General features: G+C 35.7%; 1 protein-coding gene across 1 annotated transcript in view; it reads left to right on the forward strand.

Annotated features, from left to right (window-relative positions):
* Positions 1-841: 841 nt before the first annotated feature.
* The window catches only part of BRF1 (BRF1 RNA polymerase III transcription initiation factor subunit), a 160060-nt gene continuing 141782 nt past the window's right edge, over positions 842-19119 (forward strand). Inside the window, exon 1 of the mRNA XM_051978109.1 lies at positions 842-3011. Within this exon, the coding sequence (XP_051834069.1) occupies positions 2828-3011 (184 nt within the window). The 5' untranslated portion in view covers positions 842-2827. The remainder of the gene's footprint in view (positions 3012-19119) is intronic.

Here is a 19119-nt window from a genome sequence, read left to right on the forward strand (position 1 = left end):
GTTGGGAAATTAAGATAGGTGGTAGAAGAGAATGAGAATGGAGACTAGGTAATCAGCATTGATTTTAGGACTCGTAAAGAATGGACATAGTAAAAATGAGAATGCATTCTGGGAGAAATCAATAGGAGGAAAGAAAAAATGAAGATAAAGAGAGGGAGAAGAGAAGGGAGAAAAGGGAACTGGAAGAAAAAATGAAGATAGCAGTGTTGGGAGAATAGAGTTAGAAAAAAGAGCATGCAGACAACAACCAAGGCAAAGTAAAGAAACTGAAGCTTTAAATTTAGAATGAAACAAATGTGGGGAAAGGATGGAAGAAACCAAAGAGTAGTAAGAAAGGAATGTGAAGAGAAAGTGTTGAGGTTGGGAAGGGGTCTTCAAAAACTTGGGGTCACAGACTGATGTCACTAGGTATCTTTAAAAAATTTGCAGGCTTGAACCCATTTCCTAGTCAAGGGGCAAAGTTTAATTGTAACACCATTACAAGCAGGCTAAGTTCCAAAAGAAATGAGCAAAGTGCTGAGAGGAGACCCCTTTATTCAGCTATCTGTCATTGACATGCTAATTCTATGGTCCAGAGGAATGCTCTCCAGAATTTGGTTATCACTGACAAGATTATCAGTCAGCAATGATTTGAGAAGTGATCTATTCAGAATCAGACAGATTGTTGTTCTTAGATTGGGAATGTGGGAAGTCTCTGAGGCAGACTCCAAAACCAGAAGATTTAGGATTTACTAACTTATTGTTAGAAGTGTCCCCCTCCCCAAAATCAGGGGGCCACAAAATCATATTACATCAAAAATAAAGAGGAAAATAGGACAATTCCTGTTTTCTTTCATGGCTCAGCTCATTCTTAAAGTTCTTTATTCCATTTTACTTTCAGTTCCAAAGTTTCTTTCTCCTTCCATTTCCTCACCCACTTGAGAAGGCAAGAAAATAGAAATCCAATTACAAATATACAATTATACATTAAAAAAAAATTTGTATTAGTCATGGTCTTTTTTAAAAAGCAAGAAAAAAATTTAAAAATAGGCTTCAGTTTGTGCTCAGTTTGTTATCTGGAGGTAGATTGCATTTTTCATCATAATCCAAGTTCCCAGACCCATTGACACAGGACTCTCATGTCATTGGTAGAGATCAATGCCTTCAGTTTATCTCAGAGTCAGAAAGCAGTTGGGTAGAACAGGAGAAGGGAGGAGAGATCTTAAGTCTTTTTGCAGTTGTTTTTCTTGGGCAATTGCTTCAGAAACTTCTGACTTCCAAATCTAGAGAAAAAATGAAAATTGCCAAGCCTGCTTTAGGTCACTTATGGAATCCTGGGAAGAAGATGGCAGTCTCTGTCATATGCCTGTCCCTAGTTTTCCTCATTAGACTTGATCTTTTTCCCTTCTACTTCCTCTCTTCTGTTCTTTCTCCCTGAGTCAGACTCCTCTCCTCTCCTCTCATTTTTCTCTCTCCTCCTTACCTTCTTTTCCCACCCCCCCCTTCCTTAAGTTTAGATTCAGTTGTTCCCAATGGCAGAGCTTCTTTGCACTGCATTGTCTAGTATATATTGTTTTATTATACTTTCTTTGGCTTCTATTTTGCCTATTTGGATAAATGGGATTCTTGGCTAAGTTTTATGTAAGATATCAAACTGGGAATTGGTGGGAAGGGATCAAATTGCTGGTTGTTTTGTGTCTTTCCACGTAGTGAACAGTGATTGTACATAAACATCCTATTCTTTAGATGAGTGCTATTTAAGTGAGCAGGAAGATATAATTCTAATCAGGGATCCATCCCTCTCTCTGGCCCCAAACCTCCAACTCCCTTGGAGAAAGGGTGTGATGAGAAAAGACTTAAGAGACATTTATTCTGTTCTCCAGCCATACAATGCCTCCTTATTATCCCCACCCCCAAGCTCTATCTCTTGGAATTGTGGTGGGATATTGTGCTGATAAGAGTTGCTAAGTCTCTCATAGTTATTTTTACATTTTTGTTTTAATTGTGTAAATTATTCTATTTCTCACTTCACTTTTGCATCAGTTCAGATAAATCTTCCCAGATGAAACTATCTCTCACTTTTTTTTAAACAGCACGATAGTATTTTATCTCACTCAAAAGCTATAACTTGGTATAATATGCCTTGCCATGTGGTGCTCAGAACAATCCCATAAAGTGAGGTGCTTTTATATCCGCTTTAGAGGAATTTCTCCTTGGTGTTTCCTTCGAAATTCTTGTTGCTCTCAAATGATTTTAACTGGCTCCGTATTTGCATCCGTCAGCACATCAAAGCATGTATGCTTAACGCTCTGGTGAACATTTGAGCAGAACTGTGGAGAAGGGGAAGAGGAGGAGGAGACAGACTGAGCAGACAAGAAAGCGCGTCCTCAGTGGTATCCTCCCCTTTAACTCTGTCTCCCTGGAGCAGGATCGAGTCAGGCTCCTACTGGTTTACGACGCTAGGCGGCCAGCCAGGCTTGGAAGTACCAAGAACCTTATTCGAACCTCGCAGCTTAATCGTTGAGGCCCTTTCTTCGCCTCTCTTGTCTTGGAGCAGTGAGCGTCGCTGGCAGTTAGTGACAGTTCAGAAGGCGGTTCGCATCTCCTAGCTGCCGCCACTCCGCCTCTGAGAGCCGAAAGGGAGGGGAGGAGAGAGGAAGATAGAGGGGGCGGGACCGTTTGGCAGCATCGCGAGAGGAGAAAGAGGCCCAAACGGGAGTTGGATTCCAGGACATTGGAGCGATTCGCATCTGCAGCTGCCGGTCTCTAAACTGGGACGCTGAACAGTTACTTGATCTGGGAAGAGACCCACTTGGATTTTAGTGGCTGAGGGTCTGTGGGTGTCAAAATGACGGGCCGCGTGTGCCGGAGTTGCGGCGGCACGGACATAGAACTAGACCCAGGCCGCGGCGATGCGGTATGCACGGGCTGTGGTTCCGTGCTGGAGGACAACATCATCGTATCCGAGGTGCAGTTCGTGGAGAATAGTGGCGGCGGCTCCTCCGCAGTGGGGCAGTTCGTCTCCCTGGACGGTGAGTAGCTTCTCCTCTTGGAGAGGAAGCATGGGGCGGACTGGCCGCTGTTGCCGAGAGGAAGAGGCTGTGATCTGATTTTTTCCGGATTTGATTGAGTTCTGGGAGTCTCCCCTGCCAGGCCCCAACTGGACGAAGCGGATCTCACTTGTACGGGACCCCGGCTGCTCCGGCCTTGCGCCCTGAGGGACGGGCCTCTGCCGGAACTGACAGGTGGAGCTCCGGGGTGAGGTTTGATGTTTTTTTTTTTTTTTTTTTTTTTTTTTCCCTTTTGCTAGCTCGTGGGGGAGGGAAATGTGCGACGGATCCGAGAATGAGTCTATTGATGCTGTGAGGTGGGCTTGAATTTCTCCTGGAATTGGCATATCTCTGTTGGGGGGTGGTCACGCAATAAGGAATACCAACTGAGGATGCCAAGCCGAGCAACTCCGTTTCAGTAGCAAAGCTGAAGTAGGGATCCCCTCCACCACCCCCACCACCCCCAAAGCAGAGGGAAATCTAGTACACAGAGAAAGATAGCTAATAATTGACTCTTGCATCTTTAAGTTTGCAAAATGTTTTATATACATTATTGCAATGATTTTCAAATTATCTTCTGATAATAACTACAGAAATTATTTTCCCCATTTTGCAGATGAGGAAAATGGGACTTAAGAGTCTATTTGCCTATGTTTGAATTGTTGCTAATGTAAGATCAAAGCTAGGATTTGAACCTAAAGTCTTCCGGACTCCAGGTCCACAATTATATTTATTTACTTTGCTATACTCTTTTGCATCATTGCTTGACTCCAGTATAGGTAGGCAAGAGAGACCTCTTCTTTCTAGATGCTGTACAGCAGCACCTAAATACAACATAGTGTCTGTATGCCAGAGTTTTACACTTTAGATAAAAATAGATTTGTAGAATGGAAGGCAGTGCAAAGAAAATATTAGGCCTTGTTGCCCTTTACATTAGTTCGAGAAGGAAAAAAAAAAAGAAAAGAAAAGTTAGATATTTTTGTCTTCAAATCTTAGCATTATAAATTATTGAAGCCAACTTATTATTTTATATAAGAAGAAACTAAGGCCCAGAGATGAATGACTTGACAAACAATAACAGAACAAGTACCAGATCTTAGAATTCCTGATCCTATATTTTTGCTACATTATGCTGTCTTAAGTAAAAGTTGACTGACTAGGAAAATGACAAGTTTTTCTTTTTATCACTGGTAAAATTCTTGAGTCTGATAAGAATTTTGAAAATGTCATATACTACAAATTCAAACTTTAGGGGGCACTTTTTGTTTTTGATACAGTAAATATTTTCCAAGAAATATCTAAAGCCACAGTTTTCACAAATTGTTTTCCAAACTAATAACATCATGCCATTTTAGAGTATTATTATATAGAGTATTATTTAGAGTGGTTATTGAATGTTAACAGAAAAGGATGTGTACTAATTTTTAATAACTGGATACTGACATTGACAAATGCACTTGACCTGAATTTTGTTGCTTATGTTAGTTTAGCTTTTTTTTTTAAGTGTTTCTATTTACGTTGTTACAGCTATTTCTACTATCCTCTTGGATTTGCTTTTCTCATTCTTATTACAGAGTTTTCTCACATTTAGGATCTTTGACCTAGAACTGGAAGGAACCTTAGGATATCTAAAAGAAAGGTATTAACATGGTATTCATGGATAATTTTGGATGGAAAGAAAATTTGTATCTTTAGTTTTACTAAACTTCAAGTGCTTCTTTCAATTATGAATTTTTAAGAAATTATTTTATTTTATCAAATACTTGGCAATTAATTATGTATAAAAAATTCTCTCTTTCCCTCTCTTCTACCCTCCTTGAGAAAGCAATCAATTTGATTTCTGTTAAACATGTGAGGTCATGTAAAACATGTTAACTATCTTGTGAAAAAAAATAGTAAAAATAAAAATAAAGGTTGTTTTGTTTTTGTTTTTGTTTTTTAAGTATGATTCACTCTGCATTTAAGAGTCCCTCCATTCTGTTTCTGGAAGTAGATAGCATCATTGTTTTTAAAGAATTGTCTTCGATTATGATGAAAAATGCTATCTTATCTTCAGAGAAAGAACTGATGGAGTCTGAATGCAGATTGAAGCATACTTTTTCTTTACTTTGTTTTTTTTTTTATTTTTTTGTTTGGTCTTGTTTTCTCACAATATGACTAATGTGGAAATAGGGTTTTCTTGACTGAACATGTATACCCATATCAAATTGCTTGCTTTTTCAAGGAAGGAGGAGGAAAAAGAGGGAAAGAGATAATATGGATCTCAATTAAAAAAAATGTTAAAAATTGCTTTTATATGTAATTGGGGAAATAAATGAACAATAAAGAAGCAATTGTCTTGCATTATTATCTTGATCTGTGCGGTTAAACCTTTCACAGTTGATCATCCTTTCACTATTACAGTTACTGTGAACTATGTTCTCTTAGTTGTTCTCATTTCACTTTTCACGAGTCCATCTAAGTCTTCCCAGGTTTTTCTGAAACCATCCTGATCATCATTACAATAATATTCCATTACAACTGAATACCACAACTTGTTTAACTGTTCCCCAGTTGATAGGCATCTAATTCTTTGCCACTTCAAAAAAAAGCTGTTATAAATATTTTTGTAACTATTGGTCCTTTTCTTTTTTCTTCCCTTTTAGATACAGATTTAATACTAGTCTTGCTGGATCAAAGGATATGTATGCATAGTTTTATAGTCCATTGGGCATAATAATTCCACATTGCTTTCCAGAATGGTTGGCTGAGTTCACAACTTCAGCAACAGTGAATTAGTATTTTTTATCTCCCTTCCACAATTTGTTATGTTAGTGTGTAATACAGATAGGTATGAGACAGAATCTCAGAGTTGTTTTAATTTGCATTTTTTTTTAATCAGTAAAAATTTAGAACATTGTTTCCCTGTCATTTTAAATAGCTTTTAGCAGTTAGGTGATGAACTGTAGGCCTCATATTCATGAGTTCAAATCTTGCCCCAGATACTTAATAGTTTTGTGACACTAGACACTTATAACCTTATTTGCTTTGGTTTCACTTGCAAAATTAGCTGGAGAAAGAAGTGACAAAATACTCCAGTATCTTTGCTAAGAATACCCCAAATGGGATTCATAGAGAGTTGGAAATGACTGAAAACAACTGAACAACAATAATAATTTTGATTTCTCTTGCTAAGTCCTTTTTTATATCAATCACTGGTATTTTTAAAAATTTATCTCACTTATATATTTGAAAAATGAGACCTTTCTCAGAGAAACTTGTAAAAATTTTCCTCCCAGTTTCCTGTTTTCTTCTGATTTTGATGATTAGTTTAATTTGTACAAAAAGCTTTTTAATGTCATGTAATCAGAATTTGTCTATTTTACTTTCTGTAATCCCCTCTGTTTCTTTTTGTCATAAACTCTTCCCATATCATCCCTAGATGTCCTATCTGACAGGTAAATTTTTCCATGTTCCTCTAATTTACTTAATGTTATCTTTATATCTGAATCATTTATCCATTTTGACTTTAACATGGTATATGGTGGAGAAGGTAATCTGTGCCTAGTTTCTGCTAAACTTTTCAGTTTTCTAGCCAATTTTGATCAGATGTTGAGTTCTTACCCTAAGAGCTTGGATCTTTGTGTTTATCATACACATGGTCTTCTATTATTGTATATTGTATAACTTATTTATTCTACTGATCCACCACTCTATCCACCCACTCTAACCCTAAATGCTCAATTATGAATTTTTAAAAAATTATCTTGAGAAGGGGGTTCCTTAGGTTTCAGTATTCTTTGAGCATGACACAGAAACAGTTAAGAACCTCTAAGATAGCCCAACTCCCTCATCTGTAATAACATACAAGCCTGGGCTTTTGCTGAAGCTTATATAAACTACAAAGGGTGACCGTTTATTAACTGTTATAGTAGGAATTCCATTCTTTGATTAAATTTTATGGGTACAGTAGTCCAGCTTCTCAAATTTTTTAATTCTATGGTTAAAATTCTTTTACTATTCACAATTGTAAAAATTAACTTTTCTTTCTCAGGACTTTTTTTTTTTTTTAATATGGGAAGGCTTTTTCTATTAAGATCACTGTTGCAAATAAATATATTTTAGTTAGATGAAAGAATGTTATCTCTTTTTTACTTTATTCACACTTATGTCAGCTTTACTTAGAGTAGATTAGAATGCTTAGATGCAGCAAATAAACAGTATTAATGGTATTAGGCTTTCAGTAAATACAGATATTTATAGATTAGTCAATTAATTGGTAGTAACTCTGAAATTGTTTTAAAATTTCTATTTGAAGAGTGAAAGGAAATTATTCAAATGCATTGAAAGAAATGCTTGGTTGGCATGAATCACTTGGGGAGGTTGTTAATTCTAGGATTTTGATTCTGTTTGCATGTCATCAAACACGACATCAGGATGCATTCTATATATCTTCATGGTCAATCTTCATATAAAAACACTGGGATTTTTTCTTTTTTTAAATTAGTTTTGTATTTACAAGATATATGCATGGGTAATTTTTCAGCATTGACAATTGTAAAACCTTTTGTTCCAATTTTTCTGCTCCTTCCTCTCACCCCCTCCCCCAGATGGTTGGTTGACCAATACATGTTAAATATATTAAAGTATAAGTTAAGTACAACATGTCCATACAGTTATTTTGCTGTACAAAAAGAATTGGATTTTGAAATAGTGTACAATTAACCTGTGAAGGAAATCAAAAATTCAGTCAGACAAAAATAGAGGGATTGGGAATTCTATGAAATTCTATACTCATAAATATTCTATACTCATTTCCCAGAGTTCTTTCACTGAGTGTAGCTGGTTCAATTCATTATTGCTCTATTGCAACTGATTTGGTTCATCTCATTGTTGAAGAGGGCCACATCCATCAGAATTGATCATCATATAGTATTGTTGTTGAAGTATATAATGATTTCCTGGTCCTGCTCATTTCATTCAGCATCAGTTCATGTAAGTCTCTCCAGTTCTTTCTGAAATCATCCTGCTGGTCATTTCTTATTATTATTCCATAATATTCATATAAATTCAGCCATTCTCCAATTGATGGGCATCCACTCAGTTTCCAGTTTCTGGCCACTACAAAGAAGGCTGCCACAAATATTCTTGCACATACAGGTCCCTTTCCCTTCTTTAAGATCTCTTTGGGATATAAGCCCAGTAGTAACACTGCTGGATCAGAGGGTATGCACAGTCTGGTAACTTTTTGAGCCTAGTTCCAAATCGCTCTCTAGAATGGCTGGATGTATTCACAATTCCATTAACAATGTATCAGTGTCACTGGGGTTTTTTCTTTTCTCTTTTATGTCTGTCAGAGTTAGTTGAAATGTTGCTAAATAACATCTCTTGTATCTATCTTCAGGCTCATTGAAGTGTCCTTTCAACTTAGCCTATCTAAAATTCAGCTCAACAGATATTTTTAGTTTTAAGTTTTTTATTTAACATTTAATATTAGTTATTAATAATTTTAAATTTTTAATAATAATTAATAATATTTAAAGTTCTTGTCTCCATGGATAAGAATATCTTTACTTTGTATCTTCGGTCATCTTACCTACTTAAGTTGGATGAGATCTTTTTCTCTTGCAATTCTTGTTGCATTTTGTACCTCTGTTGAACCTTACAGAAATTACGTTGTGTTGTCATATTATTATATACATATTATTCACCTAAGTAATTGAATTCTTTGAGGGCAAGAATCAGTAACTTATTCATTGTTTTTGTTTTTTCTGTTACGCTAGTTTCTTGATAGAGAGTTGCTAAATGACTATTTGAAACTAAAATGTAGCTTCAGTCCCATGACCTTAACATTGAAATGAAAAAAAAAAATAATAATGTAACAATAGGAAAAGAGCATTGACACTGAAAAAAATGTCAACAGAGTTGTTGAACAGCAGAAGAATGGGACAAATTTTCTGTATACAGTTTTATTATCAAGAAGGCCTATTGACTGGTGAAAAAGAATTATTGAAATAATGAAGTAACTTTTGAAGTATTTGATCTTAGAATTTGTGCCTAAGAACCACATATTGTAATGACTGAAAATCCCTTGCCATATATAAAGACACATATTATAAGTCTCTCTAAATCACTTTTGATTTTTGGCTAGGTCTGTGCAGGAAGAAAAGTGAAGGGTTATCATGGTGAAGAGATGAGGGGGAAGGGAAAAATACATAGGAAAACAAGTTAGTGATCTTGGCCAAATTAGGGAAATAGGGCCATTCAGAACAAGAAACACTTCTATTCAAATAGAACCAATTCTGATGTTCCTATGACCTTGTCACTTATATTTCTCGTGAAATATCCTTTTCTGATCTTTTTTTATTCAAAATTCTACCTCTTGTTTTTCATGTATAATATTGTGATGGACTATTAATTGCTTCTCTTTTCTCCTTTTTCTAATCTGTCTTTTAAAATGCTGATAACAGAGCAAATTTCCTAATGCACAAGACTGTACAAGCTACCCTTGATGACTTTTTAACTGCTCAACCATCCCAGTTCTTGATCTTTGGGCAGCTATTGACACTGGTCAGTCACTCTCTTTTCTTTCACACTCTCTTCTTTCTAGGTTTTTGGGACACTATTCTACGCTGGGTCTTTTCCAGCTGCAAGGGATGTAGAAGACCCTTACCCTGACTACTCAGAGATCATTCGGTAAAAAGCAGAAAAGTTGTTTATTGAAAACCTCCAGAGGATGAGCCATCCCATCACGAGATAAGAAAGAGAAAGCTCGTGATAGGAGGGCTAAAGAAGTAGTAAAGATGCATAGCTTTTATACAAGAGATTACATCACAAGTAACAGAGTATTGAGAAGGGGAGGGGGAGGTATCTAATTGGTTGTTGCTATTTGGAGAGATTGGAATGGAAGGTTTCTGTTTCTCCAAAATCTCCTGATTTCTAGGAAACAAAAAATCAGGCTTTCAGGCTTAATCAAGCAGATAGTGGTCCAGCTAATAGATTAAATATTGATAGATGTCAAATACTGATAAATGTCATCAGCTCAGATTAAGTAAATATGTTTATAACTGGCTAAGGCTCAAGTAAATATGAGCCTGCACATATTATACAGGTCATAGGGGAAGCACAGAAATAGTGAAAATAAAGTACAGAAAAAGAATTCATACATTTGTGTAAGTTCTTCACCTTATCTCTCTCTATTCCACACACAGTCTATCTGATCATCTTTGTTCTTCTCTATCACTTTATTATATCTTTATCCAGATCATGCTGCTTCACATAGGCATCACATAAGGTTCTTTCCCTCAGGACTATTTTAGTTGGTGATTTCATCAGTTTCTGTGGATTTCATTATCTTTATGCTGATGATTCTTGCCCTTTGTTCTTGAAGAGTACCAAAATGAACATCATGTTAAAGTCAAATTACACTGTGACTGACTATAGCTGATCAGACCAATATGATCTTGGAATGCACTGTCACAGTTCAGGTAAAAATAGTCCATGTAAACATTTGAGATGGATTCTCTATAAATTTGTATATTTTATGTTTCTTTTGAGCTACTTAATTCTGCTTTACTTTTAGAGCACAGCACCTTTTTTGATTGTAGGTATGCCATGCTTGGCAGTTCTTTGCTAGCATGTCCTATGTCATGCAATCACTTCCAAAGTTCTTTAGAAAGACCTTGAGAGTGTCCTTGTAGCACGTCTTCTGATCTCTATGTGAATGCTTGCCTTGTGTGAATTCTCCATGTAATAGTTTTTTTTAGGCAAATGTGTTGGAGTTCAAAATGTTGGAGTTCTTGTTCTTCTCAAAACACAGCCGGTTTAGCTTAGAGCCCTCCAAATATCTCCAAATCCAAAGGTTCTGTCTTTTAGCCTCTGCCTCTGCTTTCTTCAGCCTCCAACCAGCACAGAGATGGAATGAATCTCTTGTCTCCTTCACTTGGGGCTTGGCTAGCTTTCTGGTGAGTCTTTCAGACCAGCTTGGTCTCAGTGGGGGAAGTGCAGGAGCCCAGCCACCAACTACAGTGGTGTGAGATGAAGATGAATCTGGTTGTCCACTGAACTCTCCACTCGTAGCTTTATCCTCTGAAAACTCTTCTTCTGCCACCAGCCAGCCAAATGGAAAATATTCTTTCTTGCCTCGGAGAGAGGGCTTCTGGAGTAATCCAGCTGAAATCTCTCAAAGTGCTCTGTGTCTGCACCAGAGTGCTCCTCTCCAACCAGCTGAACTCTCTTCTTCGACCAGCCAGCCAAGTGGAATATATTCTTGAATAGATCTCTGTTCACTGGCCTTATATCTGACTCTTCTGAGAGAATGGGATTATGAGTTTTCTCCCATAGTGCTCTCTGGCCCAAAGAGCTTCAAGGGAGGTGTGAACTCACAAAGTTACAAAGTTTACTTTGTGAAGCTGGCATACTTGTGAACTCCAATGAGTAAAGGTGCAAACACAAGCATTGTACTAATTAGTTCTACTTAGTACCTTGTTTCAGGTTCTGGCCCAAAACATCTTCTTGTAAGATCAGATCAACTCTAATTAGTTAGCAGTTTGTAAAGATTCCAACACAAATGTATGTTTGGTGTTTAAACAGTGTGGCCAGTCCATTGGAGTTGTGGTATCTTTAGTAGAGTTTGAATGTGTGGAAGTTAAAATTTTGTAAAAGGACCTTAATTTCTAGTACCTTATCCTGCTGGGTGGCCTTTAGAATCTTCCTAAGACAATTCAAATGGAAGTGATTCAGTTTCCTGGTATGGCACTGGCATATTTTCCAGGTTTCATAGGAATATGATAATGACTTCAGCACAATGGCTCTGTAGACCTTCAATTTAGTAGGCAGGCTAATAACCTCTTCTCACCCACACCTTTTTTTTGGAGCTTTTCAAACACTGAGCTAGCTCTGGCATTCCATGCATCAATCTTATCGTCTATGTGCACATTCCTGAAAATACTGCCAAGGTTATTATTCACTGCATTCAAAATCTATTTGCTGTCATCAGTGGTTCCACATATGGATGTTGGTATGTTGGCTCATGGAGTACCTATGTTTTTTTAGGGGTATTAGGCCAAAATTAGCATAAGTGGCAGAGAATCGATCCATACTTTGTTGCATCTCAGCTTTGAAGGTTACATTAAGTGCATAGTCATCTGCAAACAAAAAATCATGCACAAACTCTCCCTCTGTTCCCTCCACTTTAGTCTTGAGCATGGTAGATATGAATAGTATGAATCATAAAGGAAGAATATTTACTGAGTAGTTGAGAAAATGACAGAACTTGGAAGTGGCAGTGGGAAGGAAGAACCTCTTCTAACTCTGCTTCCTCTACCATTGAGTCTAGGAATGAGAGTGAAGGTGCAGCCATAACTGGAAAGGATGTCCAGGAAGGCTGTGTCATCAGAGGAAAGCCAGGTTTCAGTAATAGCTATTAAATTAAAGGAGTGGAAGAGAAATAGATTTAAGATGAAGGGAATTTAATACCTATGGAACAGCCATTTTAGAGGGTAAAATGAAAGGGTTGGGTGGAGTTAAGACTAATTTTGGTTTGGGAGAGTAAAAGGGGATGAGAAATTGAATGGTAGAAGGTAGAGAATGGAGTTTGTATGATGATATACTGATTTCAGAGTCACTGGGATTTGAAAAGTATGTCCAGGTGTGAGAATGTTCCTTATTGAGTGGGGAGCACCACTCCTCTACTCTCAAAGTACTGGTGTAGTAAGAGATGGGAAGCCTGAAATTAAAAGGAGATTTACTTTGATTTATACTGGAGGTTCTTGTTATCCTGGTAAGAGAATTGAGCAGCAATAGGAGGTAGAAAACACCTTACCTCTGCCTGATGCAGATATAAGTGGCTGCATTAGGGCAGATGGGAGATGTCTGGTTTGAGTCCCTAGCAACATTTCTTCAGGGGATTGTTACAGTCAGCAGTAAATGAAAGGCTCAGGTCTGAAGTCTTCTCACCTGAGGAGGCTGGTTATTTGTCAGCTACAAGAAAATAGACTTTGTATAGATAGAAAATACCTGATCTGGTTTCTAATAATCTTTCTTCAGGAAATGTGCATCATTCAGTGTTATCAACGGTCTGAGGTCTTCAAATACAAAATCCTCTTTAAAAAAAAAATTAGTTTTTTATTTTTCCAAATACATGCAAAGATAGTTTTTAACATTCACTTTTGTGAAACCTTGTATTCCAATTTTTTTCTCCTTTCCTTCTATCCTCTCCCCTTCCCTAGATAGAAAGCAATCCACTGTAGGTTTTAACATGTGTAATTCTTCTAAACATATTTCCATATTTGTTATGCTGCACAAGAAAAATCATATCAAAAGGGGGAAAAAAAACCCACAGGAGGCAGTTAGGTGGCACAGTGGATAGAGCACCAGCCCTGAAGTCAGAAGGACCTGAGTTCAAATATGATCTCAGACATATAACACTTCCTAATTGGTGTGACCCTGGGCAAGTCACTTAATCCCAATTGCCTGAGCAAAAAAGCAAAACAAAACAAAAAAACAAGCAAACAACACTGCCAAAAAAAAAAAAAAGTGAAAATACTTTACTTTGATTCACATTCAGTCTTCATAGTTCTCTTATTTCATGTAAGTCTTTCCAGGTTTTTCTGAAATCAGCCTGTTCATTCTCGTCTTATAAAATAATATTCCATTATATGTGTATACTATAACTTATTCAGTCATTCCTCAATTGTTGGAAATTCAATTTCCAGTTCCTTGCCACCACAAAAAGGGCTTCTACAAATATTTTTGTACATGTGTGTCCTTTTCTTTTTTTTATGATCTCTTTGGGATACAGACCCAGTATAGACACTGCTAGATCAAAGGGTATGCACAGTTTTATAATCCTTTAGATATAATTCCAAATTACTCTCCAGAAAGGTTGGATCAGTTTACAACTCTACCAACAATGCATTAGTGTCCCAGTTTTCCCATATCCCTTCCAACATTAATCATTATCTTTCCCTGTAATCTTAGCCAGTCTGAGAGGTGTGAAGGGGCATCTCAAGAGTTGTCTTTAACTTGCATTTTTCTAATCAATAGTGATTTAGAGTATTTTTTTCATATGATTAGAAATTGCTTTAATTTCTTCATCTAAATATTGTCTGTTTATATCTTTTGACCTTTTGTCAATTGGGGAATGGCTTGTATTCTTATAAATTTTAGTCAATTCTATATATTTTAGAAATGAGGTCTCTTAAAATCTTCTTTTTGATATTCAAAACTCTTCATAACCTAATTGTCCCTATCTCTTCCCAGTCTTCTTACACCTTCCTTCCTGATATATATATATATATATATATATATATATATATATATATAATTTTTTTTTTTTTTGCTTTCTTGAACTGGAAATTAATTATTATATATTTTGAATCTTCCCTTATGTTCTGCTGGGCACATGACAATGTTCTCTTTTGTATTGTTTTGGTTTTTTCCTTTTATTCTGTTTCTTAAAAAAAAAATAAACAGAAATATATTTATTTTTCATTTTTAAAAAAATAATAGCTTTTTACTTTCAAAATGCATGCAAAGATAGTTTTTAAAATTCATCCTTGTAAAATCCTGTGCTACAAATTCTTCTTCCTCCCTTCCCTCTCACCTGCTCTAGACAGCAAGTAATTCAATATACATTAAACATGTGCAATTCTTCTATATATATATATATATATATATATATATATATATATATTTCCACATTTATCATGCTGCACAAGAAAAATCAGATCAAAAAGTGAAAAAATGAGAAGGAAAACAAAAGGCAAGCAAATAATAACAAAAAAGGTGAAAATTCTATGCTGTGATTTACATTCCGTCCCCATAGTATTTTCCTTCTGGATGCAGATGACTCTCTCCATCATATATCCATTATAATTGCCTGCTACATACTCTTTAATCCACTGATACACATCTTTTTGCTGTTGCCAGAATGATCTCCCAGGTCCAGGCATTTTCTCTGGTTGGACGCTGTTCCTGAAATATTCTTTCTCCTTCCCTCCTTTCTGGTTTTCCAAGTACTAGCAAAAAAATCATCTTCTTTAGAAAACCTTTCCCAGTTCCTCTTAATTTTAGTGCTTTCCCTCTGGTGATTATTTCCTACTTATCCTAGTTAGAGGTTGTATTATTATTGCTATTTATCCTATTCATAATTTACATTTTTTCTCTGCTTAGATTATTATTATTATTACTGTTATTATATACATGCTCCCTGAGAGTAAGGACTATTTTTGCCTTTCTTTGTAATCCCAGAATTTAGTGCAATAATTGGCACATAATAGAACCTATGAACTACTTATTGACTGACTTACTGATTGACTCTCTCCTTTCCAGAAATCTTCATTGAGTCCCAATTATTTCTTGAATAAAAATCTCAGTTCCTTAATTTGAGGACCTCCCCAGTTGGCCTTCAAAACCTACCTTATTTTATACTATTCTCCTCTTTATACTCTACAGTTTATCCAAACTGGACAATTTATACTGATCTTATATTCTCCCACCACTTTGCAGTTTTGTATTTTCTTGATTTGAAATTTTCCTTGTATTTTTGCTTATTAAAATTCTCTCTCAATTTTAGATCAGAGATTATAATCCCTTCCAAAAATGCCTTTTTTCCCCTGAATTAGTTTACTTTTGAAGGATTCTAAGAATTAAATTCTTCTTTTTATGTTCTACTTCTCTTCTTATAGAAAACTAATCTAATAAACTAAAGCAACAAGTCTAAATGCTCTTCCCCATGATAGTGTTTCAAATATACTGAAAACAACTATGTCTTTACTAAGTCTTCTGTTTTCTGGGCTAAACATCCCCATTTATTTTATGTGTATATGTAAATATGTTTTTATTTTAAACATAAATGTAAACTTGGAAAAGAAAAAAAACTTGCCATGTGCATAGCAGAAGAAAAGAAAGGATTTAAAATATAAAGCAACACATTTCTATTTTAAAAAAAGACTATATAACAAATAATATAGAGTTGTAGTCATGACTAGTTAGCTTTGCTTCCTTGTAGATTTTCTTTTGTTTTCTGCTGTGCACTTTTTACTTTATTCTTTTTTTCATCCTTATTCCCTCTTTCTCCTTCCCCCAAGAAGCCTATATACACAGGTACACGGTACACGGTACATAATATGTATACATAGACATCTGTAATCATAGACATATATCGTTATCTTCATCTTTGTAAGACCATACTATGCTTGCTTTTCCTCTGTTTCTCAGAAAGTGAAATCCAGATCTCTCTCTATCTTTCTAACTACACTAATTTCTGCCTGCTACCTTGCCTTCCTGTTATTTTAACCTATTACCCTCAAGGATCTCTTCCCTTATCCTCCAACCCCTCCCTCCCCCCCACATACTTTTTCCTTTCTCTTTTGTTCCCCTTTTATCCCATTTCCTGTTCATCTAAAAACCATATCCTATTCCCATTAATCTACATATTCTTCTATTATCCCCTCTCCATCTTATTCACTCACATTTTTTTTTAAATTTTTATTTAATAATTACTTTATATTGACAGAATCCATGCCAGGGTAATTTTTTTTTTTTTTTACAACATTATCCTTTGCACTCGTTTCTGTTCCAATTTTTTTCCCCTCCCTCCTTCCACCCCCTCCCCTAGATGGCAAGCAGTCCTTTATATGTTGGATATGTTGCAGTATATCCTAGATACAATATATGTTTGCAGAACCAAACAGTTCTCTTGTTGCATAGGGAGAATTGGATTCAGAAGGTATAAATATCCCAGGAAGAAAAACAAAAATGCAGATAGTTCACATTCGTTTACCAGTGTTCTTTCTTTGGGTATAGCTGCTTTTATCCGTCATTTATCAATTGAAACTCAGTTAGGTCTCTTTGTCAAAGAAATCCACTTCTATCAAAATATGTCCTCATACATTATCGTTGTCGAAGTGTATAATGATCTCCTGGTTCTGCTCATTTCACTTAGCATCAGTTCATGTAAGTCTCGCCAGTCCTCTCTGTATTCATCCTGCTGGTCAGTTCTTACAGAACAATAATATTCCATAACATTCATATGCCACAATTTACCCAGCCATTCTCCAATTGATGGGCATCCATTCATTTTCCAGTTTCTAGCCACTACAAATAGGGCTGCTACAAACATTTTGGCACATACAGGTCCCTTTCCCTTCTTTAGTATTTCTTTCGGATATAAGCCCAATAGAAACACTGCTGGATCAAAGGGTATGCACAATTTGATAATTTTTTGGGCATAATTCCAGATTGCTCTCCAGAATGGTTGGATTCGTTCACAACTCCACCAACAATGCATTAGTGTCCCAGTTTTCCCGCATCCCCTCCAACATTCATCATTATTTTTTCCTGTCATCTTAGCCAATCTGACAGGTGTGTAGTGGTATCTCAGAGTTGTCTTAATTTGCATTTCTCTGATCAATAATGATTTGGAACACTCTCATATGAGTGGTAATAGTTTCAATTTCATCCTCTGAAAATTGTCTGTTCATATCCTTTGACCATTTATCAATTGGAGAATGGCTTGATTTCTTATAAATTTGAGTCAGTTCTCTATATATTTTGGAAATGAGGCCTTGTATCAGAACCTTTAACTGTGAAGATGTTTTCCCAGTTTGTTGCTTCCCTTCTAATCTTGTTTGCATTAGTTTTATTTGTACAAAGGCTTTTTAATTTGATGTAATCAAAATTTTCTATTTTGTGATCAGTAATGGTCTCTAGTTCATCTTTGGTCACAAATTTCTTTCTCCTCCACAAGTCTGAGAGATAAACTATTCTATGTTCCTCTAATTTATTTATAATCTCGTTCTTTATGCCTAGGTCATGGACCCATTTTGATCTTATCTTGGTATATGGTGTTAAGTGTGGGTCCATGCCTAATTTCTGCCATACTAATTTCCAATTATCCCAGCAGTTTTTATCAAATAATGAATTCTTTTCCCAGAAGTTAGGGGCTTTGGGTTTGTCAAACACTAGATTGCTATAGTTGACTATTCTGTCTTGTGAACCTAACCTTTTCCACTGATCCACTAATCTATTTCTTAGCCAATACCAAATGGTTTGGGTGACTGCTGCTTTATAATATAATTTTAGATCAGGTACAGCTAGGCCACCTTCATTTGATTTTTTTTCATTAATTCCCTTGAGATTCTCGACTTTTTATTGTTCCATATGAATCACTCACATTTTTAAAACAAATTTCAAAAACTTTTATTTCCTTTTAAATGTATATGTTCTCTCTCTTTAACCCAAATCTAATGTATGGTTCCTTTAAAAAATCTCTTCCTTATCCCCTCCCTCCTATTCCCTATCTCCAAACCTTATTTCTTTCTGAATTTAGAAATTTAGAAAGCCTTTATACCTTTCTTTCTCTGTCTTTCCCTCTCTCTTTCTTTTTCTTTGTATATATGTGTATGTATGTGTATATATGTATGTATATATGTAAGTAATGTACCTTCTTTATTGTTCCCTCTCTAACCCATTCCTAATGAAAGTAGGGTTTGAGAACTACCAGCTCTCCTCCTCTATCTAATTCATCTGCATCAGTTTTTCCTCTGGTATTTCATTTGTCTAAGATAATTACTCTTTTTACTTTTTTTCTATATGGTTTTGCTTTTTAGAATCATGTAGTCCTCAGCTCTACTCCAATCTTTCTTTTGAACTATCCAGTTACTAGTGACAATGTTAGATAAATAGTTTCTATTCTCACATATAAAACACAGTTTGAAATTATTGAGTCCTTTGTAATTAGTTTTTGATGTTTACCTTATATTTTCTTGGATATTGTATATGAAATTTTCTATTAAGTTCTGATCTTGCAACAAAATCCTGAAAGTCTGTGGCAATTTATTGAATGTATTTTTTTTAAATTCAGAATTATATTTAACTTTGATGGATGTGATATTTTTGGCTACAAACTTAGCTCTTTTGCTTTTACACACACACACGCGCGTGGGCACACATTCATATAATGATTATTCTTATGTCTTTTCTTATTGTTTTGTCCTGCAGGTTTCCCATTCTTTTCTATTTTTCATTTTTTAAATATTTTTATTCCTTAATACTTTGCTGGCTTCCCCTTGCCTAATTGTAATTATTTATCTTTCTCTCCCTATCC

The sequence above is a fragment of the Antechinus flavipes genome, chromosome 2 (genome assembly GCF_016432865.1).
Source record: "Antechinus flavipes isolate AdamAnt ecotype Samford, QLD, Australia chromosome 2, AdamAnt_v2, whole genome shotgun sequence".
In the NCBI taxonomy this organism is placed as follows: domain Eukaryota; kingdom Metazoa; phylum Chordata; class Mammalia; order Dasyuromorphia; family Dasyuridae; genus Antechinus; species Antechinus flavipes.